This window comes from Myiozetetes cayanensis, unplaced genomic scaffold (genome assembly GCF_022539395.1).
Source record: "Myiozetetes cayanensis isolate MyiCay16 unplaced genomic scaffold, myiCay2020 scf17, whole genome shotgun sequence".
In the NCBI taxonomy this organism is placed as follows: Eukaryota; Metazoa; Chordata; class Aves; order Passeriformes; family Tyrannidae; genus Myiozetetes; species Myiozetetes cayanensis.
In genome coordinates, this window is record NW_026087378.1 from 10,851,363 (window position 1) to 10,860,788 (window position 9,426).

Genomic DNA, 9,426 nt, shown 5'->3' on the forward strand with positions numbered 1-9,426 from the left:
CAGCCTTTTTCCCCCTTTCTAGACAAAATAACAACCTTTCCCCATTCCTGGGACTGCTCCCTTCTTTTCCAGACTTGCCTAGGCTCTTTCATCATGCCAGTAAAAGAGTAAATGCATCACACGTTGGCCGGGGAGAGCGGAAACCCTTAAACATCTGAGAGGCGAGAGCGACAAGAGGTGTTTTTTCGAGGCTCCCCGATGCCCTGTTAGGTCAAATGTCTTGCTCTGAAGCAGGAGAGAGGGGACTTATTAAAAACCTTTCATTTTTCTGAATTTTAAGGTCCTGTTTCAGCAGGCCGGAGGCCGAGGCGTGAGTGGGGCTGCCGAGGGGGAAGGGCAGTGAGCCGGCAGCGTGCAAACAGATTGTGCAATATTTGCCTTGCACAGAGCTCCCATTGTAAAGCCTGGGAGTTCTGCTTCCAATAAATCCCCTGCCATAATGCCCCATTGATGGCAAGAGAAAGGCAGTATTGAGGGCTGAAAGGGCTCCGGCCCTGGAAAGGGTTAAAAAATAAAGAAAAGGGGGGGGAGGAGGGGGAAGTTTAAAAAAAAAAAAAAAAGAGATTTGAAGCTTAGTTTTAAACTTTGCTGTGTGGCCCTCGTGGCACATCACAGGCGTGGAGAAATATGTGGAGCCTGTTTGTATAACCCCATTTGCAGCGAGCACTTTCCGAGCCAGAATGCAAGTGCGGCCGGAGCCGGGGGGCGGTGGGCAGAAAAAAGCAGGAAGGGCTGTGTTTATTTTCATTCTTGCCCTAGGCCACATAAAATTAATAATTAGAAAAAAAAAAGAAGAAGAAGAAGAAGCAGTAATAATTAAATATTTGGTCAGAGAACCAGCTGTGCAAATGCGAGGAGCTGTGCCAGCTGCAGGGGACATGGAGGGACCTGGTCCAGGCACCGCTCAGGGTTTGCTGCCTCTCAGGTCGTGTTGCTGGGCTTAAAAAAGGGAGAATATTGGGCTTTGTCTGGTGGCTTTACCCTGGATGGTGAGCAATTCCTCTGGAGGTGGGGGGGCTTGGCTGCAGCTGGGAAGGGTCTGCAGGCATGTGGAAGGGCTGGGCTGTGGTGTGGGAGGGTGATGCTCTGCCCACAGAGCTGCTTCCAGCCCCATATCCAGGACCCAGTTCACCCAATTGGGCTCCCCATCACCTTGAACTGGTAATGGCACTGCAGATCAGGCTGGGATGGAGATTCAGTGTCATTTGTCACAGCAGCTGGTGCGACAGGGAGGAGCAGGGCTGTCCTTGCCAGGGCAGATGCAGGACCAAAGCAGGCAGGGTCTGCTTGGCTGGCTCAGGATCCACGGCCGGGCCAGCTGCCAGGGGAAATCTCCCCGTTGTGCAACATACTGGAGCTCTCCAAGGAAGCTCCTGGCTCTTGAGACATCTTTGAGCGAGGCTGGACGAGTGACTGCCCTGAATTAAGAGCGGCTGGGGGGGTGCCTTCAGGCCCTGAGCACTTTTTCCATCCCTCGACCTTGTGATGCATTAATCACCCTCAGAGCAGCTGTGCAGACAGCTTAAATCGTACTGACCCCAAAACTCCAGACTTGTCATTCCTTCCTCCTCCTCCTCACTACCAGCCACTCCCTCCTCCTGCCTCCTGTCAGATGATTTCAGTGGGGCTGGTTTGAGGGTCCCACGGCACCCTATTTCCTGGGATCAAGAGTGCCTTCCCTGTAGCCCTTGTTGCTTTTCACCTTCTTATCATTTCTTGGAGGAGCACCCAGAAGGTGTCTGTGTGCTGCTGGAACCCAGCCAGGTGTCCCCGAACCTCCAGGGTAGGGTCACTTCCAATAAATTTATTCACCCTTCAGCTCTTGGAAAAGCTCCCTGAGCTGAGTTAACCCTGCTGTTTCTTTCCCAGACCCAGGGCCAGCTTGTAGCCACCACTGATTTCACTGAGCTGGCTGCCCTGGCAGGCACAGAAGGTCCCCTCCCTGTGCCAGCATGGCCCATGTCCCTGCTGCCACCTCCTGCCCTCCTTTCAACCCTCTGAGCTTTGGCCATTGACAGCAGCTTAAACTCAGGATGACTCTCCCAGCCTGTGCCTCCTCATCCTAAGGGCGTGAGCTGGATGCGACCCACCACACTGCTGCAGATGGTCCTGGAGCAGCAAATCCACACACCCAGGAGGTGCTTGGCTCTGCTCATGCTCCTCAGGGGTGGCTCCAGCCCTGCTCCTCATAGGTGGGCTCCAGCTCCACTCCTGTGGCCGCACATCCCTTCTGCTACCCCCTCTGCACCTCCCTCCTGCTCATCCTGGGGCCCCAAACAAGACACAGTTTATCAGCGATCTGTGCTGCCTTAAACACACTTTCTCTGCCATGTCTCAGGCCTGACATCTTCAATTTCCTCTTTCATCTGTAATATTCACCCAAATGTACTATTATTTATTATTTGGAAGAAGCTCTGATTACAGTCCCTGGCAATAACTCTGTCTCTGTTCAGGGTGGGCACAGAGCCATGTGTATGGGAGCACACAAGGACCCAGGAGGTGGAGGGTCTCCCACCTCTACTTACCTTCAGTCAGGTCCAGGATTTTCCAAGAGGAGGGTATTGTTCAAAACTAAAGATGTTGGGGGAGAAGGGGGAAGCGAGTGGTGGGAAGGAGCGAGGGAAAGGGAGAAGAGAAACGGGTGGAAGAAATGAGTGATAAACCCCTGAGGATTAATCAAACCTAACTGAAGGGCTCAACCCAGCCCTGCTGCACTGAGCAGAGGTTCCTGCCAGCAGGGAAAGGCACAGAAAACTACTATCCATCCTGCCTCCTGATCTTGTCTCCTGCACCACTCCCTGTGCTCCTGCAAACCCCTGAGCCCTGGCTGAAAAATGGGCACAGGGGGCTGGAGGGTCAGAGGAATGGCAGGGAGTGTAGGGAGAGCCTGGGGGGAACTTGGAGGAGGGGATCCAGGAGGGGGACATGTAGGGGACCTGGAACTGTCTGTCTCAACTGCTCTTCTGAGCCAGTTCTGAAGTTCCTCCCAAATACCCCAGTGAGACCCCACCATGGCCCCGCGTCCTGCAGTCCTGCAGGTGGGGTGGGTGTGTGGGCTGAAGGGCTGTTGGGGAAGGGCTGAAGTTCCTGTTTGCTGTAACCCCTCGGGTCTGTGCAAACAGCCACAGGGCTGTGCTCTGGCTGTACCAAGGGTGGGTGAAGGTGAGAGGGTTTGTGCCACCAAAATCTCCCTTCTTGGGCCAAGTCCTGCCCTGGGGAAAGTCGAAGGGCTAAGATGGGTTCCAGATGTGGGAACTTCCTGATGCCTGATGAATGCTGGCCCTGAGGAAGGAACTGCACAGGGGAATTGCTCATCTCTCCCAAAAGCTGCCCTAAAGCATCGGGGCACTGACCCCTTGTCCCTGCACCCTAAGCTCAGATCAGTACCCATGCATTGGCAGAAGTCTCTGGTGCCCACCAAACCTTGCCCCTGGTTGGCTGTGACCATGGCTCCTCCCTGCCTCAGTTTCCCCACTTGGAAAATGGGTGCAGCAGCACCCACCTCTCTCTGTTGTGCTCTGCAAGCACCTAGGTGGTTTTATTAACACTGGGAGTGTTCAAAGAGGTTTTTGGAGCTTCCCCCTGTTGAGGATTTATTTAGATGGTGATCTTGTCAGCGTGGGCAGCTGGCCCCAGCAATCCCTCCAAGAAACCCGGTCCTTCCCTCTGCCCTCCCAGTCCAGGTGTCGCGGAGGCTTTGGCTGAGCATCCCACCAGGGGTCCTGACCCGTGTGTCTCACGTCTTGGGACAAGCAGGGAGGGAAGCATCGGTGGCTCAGGGAATGCCACGCTTAGGACCCTGCATGCTCTGGGGCTTCCCAGCTTTTTTCCTGGAGCTGCTGAGCTGGGAGGGGCCGAGCCGGCAGCTCCCCATAAACCTGGCGGCTTAGACCACGTCCCGGGCAGATGTTGGGACTCTGCCTTGGAGCGGAGGTTGGGAAAAGGAGAGGGCGGCTCTTGCCCGGAGAGTGAGGAGGAGAACTCGGCACCCCTGGGCTTGAACTTTAGCACTCTCTTCCGCAGGAGTTTAAGGAAAAGAATCATCGTGTCCCGAGTGAGCTGTCCGGATAGCCGGGCAGGAGCAGGGCTGGAGCGGAGGGGAAGCCAGCGGCTTTCTCTGACAAGGATTTAATGGAGCTCTTCATAAAGAAATAACAGCAGGGAGAAAACCCCAGGAAGCCAGGAAGTGTTTGCAGCGCTCGGGACGCTGGTGAGCGGCTCCGGGCCGCCGCCAGTCCTTGCGAGGAGCCCGTCCTGCCGTGCAGATGTGTTTGATTGGAGCAGCGAGGGGGTTATTTTCTTTTGACTGAAGGCAACCCAGCCCCGGCGGATTAAGCTCTTTGTGTGCACGCGAGTGTGCCTTCATGGAAGCTGCTCCCGCAAAACCAGCTGTGGGGGTTGCCGGGACCATCCCCTAGGTCGGGGGGCTCTTCTGGAGGAGGGGGGGACCTCCCGTTTCCGTGACTCTGAGGCGATGCTGGGACAGTAACTCGGCAGGCAGCACAGTGTGCTCCGGGATGGCTGTCTATGCCCTCACGGGCTTCTCGCTCGTCAGCCTGCTCAGCTTTGGCTATTTATCCTGGGACTGGATGAAGCCCGGTTTGGTGGCTGATGTGGCCACGGACCCCATGGAGAAATCGCTGCCTCCTGCCTTTGCCAGGCCACCCCACATCATCTTCATCCTGACTGATGACCAGGGCTACCACGATGTCGGCTACCATGGCTCGGATATCCAGACGCCGACGCTGGACAGGCTGGCAGCGGAGGGTGTGAAGCTGGAGAACTACTACATCCAGCCCATCTGCACCCCATCCCGGAGCCAGCTGATAACTGGCAGGTAAGGCAGTGCCTGCTCACGCCCCACTCGTGTCCCCGCTTTGGTGGTCCCTTCCATAGCCCCGAGGGGTTTAACCCCAGCTTGCAGCTAGACTGATGAGCTGGTGTGCTGGCAGATGGTGGAGATCCTCCAGTGGATCTGGATTTCTCTGGAAGGCTTCCTGGGTGAACAGCTGATTTTCACACAGGACACATAGCGGCACATGGCAAGGCCAAAAATGTGGATGCTGTTGGGTAATGGATGTCACTTTGGGAGAGGGTGGTCCCTGGCCATGAGGTGCTTTGGTGCCAGGCAAGGAGCTGTGTGACCTGGTAGTCCCATGTGGCTGTCACATTGGCCCTTGAGGATTTGCTGTGGGGTCAAAGGATCATTCTTCCCTGCATCTCTCAATCCCTTGGTCTGTGCTTTCCCTGCATGTGCTGCACTGGCCAGGGCAGGATGGATGCTGATCCATCACTCTCTCCTGCAGCAGCACAGTCAAGTTCTGTCCTGGGGCTTCTAGGATAAGTGGGGCTTTCTCTGGAGCAGTGCTGGGTAGTCAGCACTCACAGCAGGAGGCAGATCCCACCAGATCATCTCCTGACAAGGAGTGGGCCCCAGGGAGGTGCCCATGGATGTGATCACCTGCTACCTGGGGGCGCTGGAGCTCACTGTGGTCCAGATAAAGGCCTCTCTTCTCTCCTGATGGCTCCTGAGGGGTCCCAGGCATTTCTGAGGTGTGCAAAGCAGGGGAAGACAGGGATGATGGGGGTATCCATGTGGGACACTGCAAACCCACTTGCTTGTGCTGCCCAGCCCTGACACAGCCTGGCCACCTCCCCAGGCTGGCAGCTCCCTGCCTCTGGCTGGAGTTTGCTTCATGGGGCTGGGTTGGGTGACCCAGAGATTTGTATGTATTTTGGGTCTTCAGTACATAAAGTGCCATCACATCCCCACCCAGCACTGCCTGCCCATCACCACTGATTTCTCCTGGCTCTTCCCGGCAGGTACCAGATCCACACAGGGCTGCAGCACTCCATCATCCGCCCTCGGCAGCCCAACTGCCTGCCCCTCGACCAGGTCACCCTGCCACAGAAGCTGCAGGAAGCGGGCTACTCCACACACATGGTGGGCAAGTGGCACCTTGGCTTCTACAAGAAGGAGTGCCTGCCCACCCGCCGGGGCTTCGACACCTTCCTGGGGTCCCTGACAGGCAACGTGGACTATTACACCTACGACAACTGCGACGGGCCGGGCGTCTGCGGCTACGACCTGCACGAAGGGGAGGACGTGGCTTGGGACCAGAGCGGGAAGTACTCCACCTTCCTCTACGCCCAGCGGGTCAGCAAGATCCTGGCATCCCACAGCCCCAAGGAGCCCATCTTCATCTACGTGGCCTTCCAGGCGGTCCACACGCCCCTGCAGTCGCCCAAGGAGTACATCTACCGCTACCGCTCCATGGGCAACGTCGCTCGCCGCAAGTACGCTGCCATGGTGACCTGCATGGACGAGGCGGTGAAGAACATCACCTGGGCCCTCAAGAAGTACGGTTATTACGACAACAGCGTGATCGTGTTCTCCACTGACAACGGCGGGCAGACCTTCTCCGGGGGAAGCAACTGGCCACTACGGGGCCGCAAAGGGACGTACTGGGAAGGGGGAGTCCGTGGCATCGGGTTTGTCCACAGTCCCCTGATCAAGCGCAAGCGTCGGACAAGCTGGGCACTGGTTCACATCACAGACTGGTACCCGACTCTGGTCAGCCTGGCCAGGGGCAACCTGAGCAATGTGCCGGGCTTGGATGGCTACGATGTCTGGCCTGCCATCAGTGAGGGCAAGGAGTCGCCACGCACTGAAATCCTGCACAACATCGACCCCTTGTACAACCACGCCAAGTATGGCTCCTTGGAGGATGGCTTCGGCATCTGGAACACGGCCGTGCAAGCCTCCATCCGGGTCGGGGAGTGGAAGCTCCTCACTGGTGACCCTGGGTACAGTGACTGGATACCCCCGCAGACCCTGACCAACTTTCCAGGGAGCTGGTGGAACCTGGAGCGCCTCACTGACGGCCTGAGGAAGTCCGTGTGGCTCTTCAACATCACTGCTGACCCCTACGAGCGCTACGACCTCTCAGAGCAGCGCCCGGACGTGGTCAGGACCCTCCTGACGAGGTTGGTGCACTACAACCGCACGGCCATCCCGGTGCGGTACCCTGCGGAGAACCCCCGGGCTCACCCGGACTTCAACGGCGGTGCCTGGGGACCTTGGGCCAGCGAGGATGACGGGGAGGAGTGGGAAGGCATCCGGGAGCCCCTGAAGAGTAGGAACAAGAAGAAGAAGTGCAAGATCTGCAAGCTGCGCTCTTTCTTCCGCAAGCTGAACACCAGGCTCATGTCCAACCGCATCTGATGGGAGACTCCCCCAACATCGACCCATCCTGGCCAGGGTGGAACTCTGGACTGCACTGCCATGGGGTGGGAGTGAGGGAGAAGAACAGATGGGGAGGTGGCCAGTGCTCTCTTGCTCTGCCTTGCTCCGGGATTCATCCCAAAACACTTCTCCTCTCTGGCTGGAGTGGTGGCTGCAGGGAGGTGGTCCTGGTGGGTGGGGAAGGGTGATGTGGTCTCTGCTGTGGTGCTTGGTGGTGGTGTCTGACTGTGCTGAGCTGGGCTGGCCCGTGCACACCCCCTTCCAAAAAGAGAGACCCTTTCCTCAAGGATTCCACAGCCAGTCATAAGCTTTAAGTGTTGGCCATTGCAAGAGCAGGAGGAAGCATGGGAAGCCCTGCCTCCAGGTCGATCCTTGCCATTTCCCTGTATTTACATGCTCCTTGGCTTTCAGCCTTCTGCCAGGCAGCTGCTGACTTTGCTCTTGCTCTGGGAACTTGAAGGCCTCCCCCAAACCCAAGACCACAGCATTTCATTATTACACTTTGTGGAAGGATGGATTCCTGACCATGGATATCAGACCTGAGACTGACGTGGCTGGACTCAGTCATGCTGCTACAGGGACCTCACCTGGGGCTATGGCTTCCCCTCTCCACTGGCTTGCAGGGCCAGGAGCAGCCCTGGTGAGGAGCTGTGGCCCATGGAAACATAGTCAGATACACTCAGAGCTCTCTGTAGCCCCACATTTGGGAGGCAGGTTTGCCTGAGGCTCCGGTGAGCTCCACATGGGTCACCCAGAAGACCCTTTCACCCGTAATTCGTCCAGACCCCCCATGTGCACAGCACCCGTCTTCCTCTCCACACCTCCTGCTCATCCACCCAGCAAACCATCCTAGCTGCCCCTTCCCAGCGCTGGGGCTGTCCCTGTCCCCACATCCTGAACCTGGGGCAGAAGGAAGGTATTAAGGAGGTCTCTGCAGAGGCTGCTGTAGCTGCTGTGTAGCTGCAGGACCCCTAAGCCGCGGTGGAGGACGGGGGCGATGGGGATGTCTCCCGCCTGCCAGCACCGCGCCACGTCCCCTCGCCGCAGATGGGCACTGCTCTTCCAGCAGCGCACGCGTGGGGAGGAAAACACCTTCCCATCATCCGCTGCCGTGGGGAACCCATCCGGCTGCCGGGGGCCAGGCAGCTCCAGACCCTTCGGCGGGGTGCGAGCGTGCATACGTGCGCTCACAGGAGAGCTGGCGAGGATGAAAGGGGGCAAATAGCTTTAAAAGCGTTCTGGATGCATGGTGCATTTCCATTTACACAATGTGTTTTACATTTCTCCCCACAGGTTTCTCTTGGTGCAGCGTGTGTAGGCGAAGGCCCTGCTGTGAATTTTGAAAATAGTTATTTTTGTCTCTGGAAAATGAGGCCCGTTAGGACTTGTCAGCTCTTGGATGAGCAGTGTGGGCTTTTCTTTTTTTTTTTTTTTTTTTCCTTTTCCCCCCTCTCTCTCTCTCCCTTGCAAAATAACATTCATTTAAAATCTGTCATTGAAGGATGTGACAATTGGCAGCGCGAACGCTGAATACCTTTCAGTGTGCTTTCAAGCCCTGTGTGTGAGAGAGGGATGAGGATGGGAAGAGAATGCAATGACACGTTTGTATTTTTTTTTTTTCTTACTCTTAGCTGGATTATTTGGGGGAATTGGGATTTTCTATAGAAACAAAGAAAAAAACCCCCAGCTGACAGCAAGGCAGAAGAGAGGAGGCCTCTCCTTGTAAAGCTGGGAAGGAGTTTGAAAAGCCAAAGTGTGGCGGTGTGTGTGGCAGTTCCTGCTGCTCCACGCACATCCATCACTGTGCCGTCCTGTCGGCTCCCTCACGTTCCTACAGGCACATCCCAAGGCCAGGTTTCAGAGGGGGACTCAGCTCCTCCATCAGCCCCATCTCCATCCCTGCTTCCTTAGCATGTTGCTCCAAGGGGGCTGGTCCCCATGGCATCACCTGGGCAGAGGTGAGCCCTGGGAGGATGCTCCACCTCCTCAAACTACCTCAAGTGGCCAGCCTGGTCCCTCGGGATGTGCACTACCAGCGTATCCATCGGCAGCGGGGCTGCAGCACCGGCTGCCATTTGGCAAAGCCAACCGGTTGCTGAAAATAAAGCAACAATTTGCTGAAGAAGAGGAGGCTCCTGCAGGCAGAGCTGGAGCCAGAGGAGGGCAGGGGGTGATGCTGC

General features: G+C 56.8%; 1 protein-coding gene across 1 annotated transcript; it reads left to right on the top strand.

Moving 5' to 3' along the window:
- The first annotated feature begins 4,517 nt into the window (after window positions 1-4,517).
- Window positions 4,518-7,225, top strand: ARSI (arylsulfatase family member I). Its single transcript, XM_050311817.1, has 2 exons — window positions 4,518-4,837; window positions 5,824-7,225. Exons 1-2 carry the CDS (start codon window positions 4,518-4,520, stop codon window positions 7,223-7,225), a joined length of 1,722 nt encoding a protein of 573 aa, XP_050167774.1.
- The last annotated feature ends 2,201 nt before the right edge of the window (window positions 7,226-9,426 follow it).

What these genes read in the sequence shown, in the direction of transcription:
- ARSI (XM_050311817.1), top strand. Translation starts at nt 4,518, where the DNA reads ATGGCTGTCTATGCCCTCACGGGCTTCTCGCTCGTCAGCCTGCTCAGC. An exon ending in AGCCAGCTGATAACTGGCAG is followed by an intron (nt 4,838 to 5,823) that starts GTAAGGCAGTGC and finishes TCTTCCCGGCAG; the next exon opens with GTACCAGATCCACACAGGGC.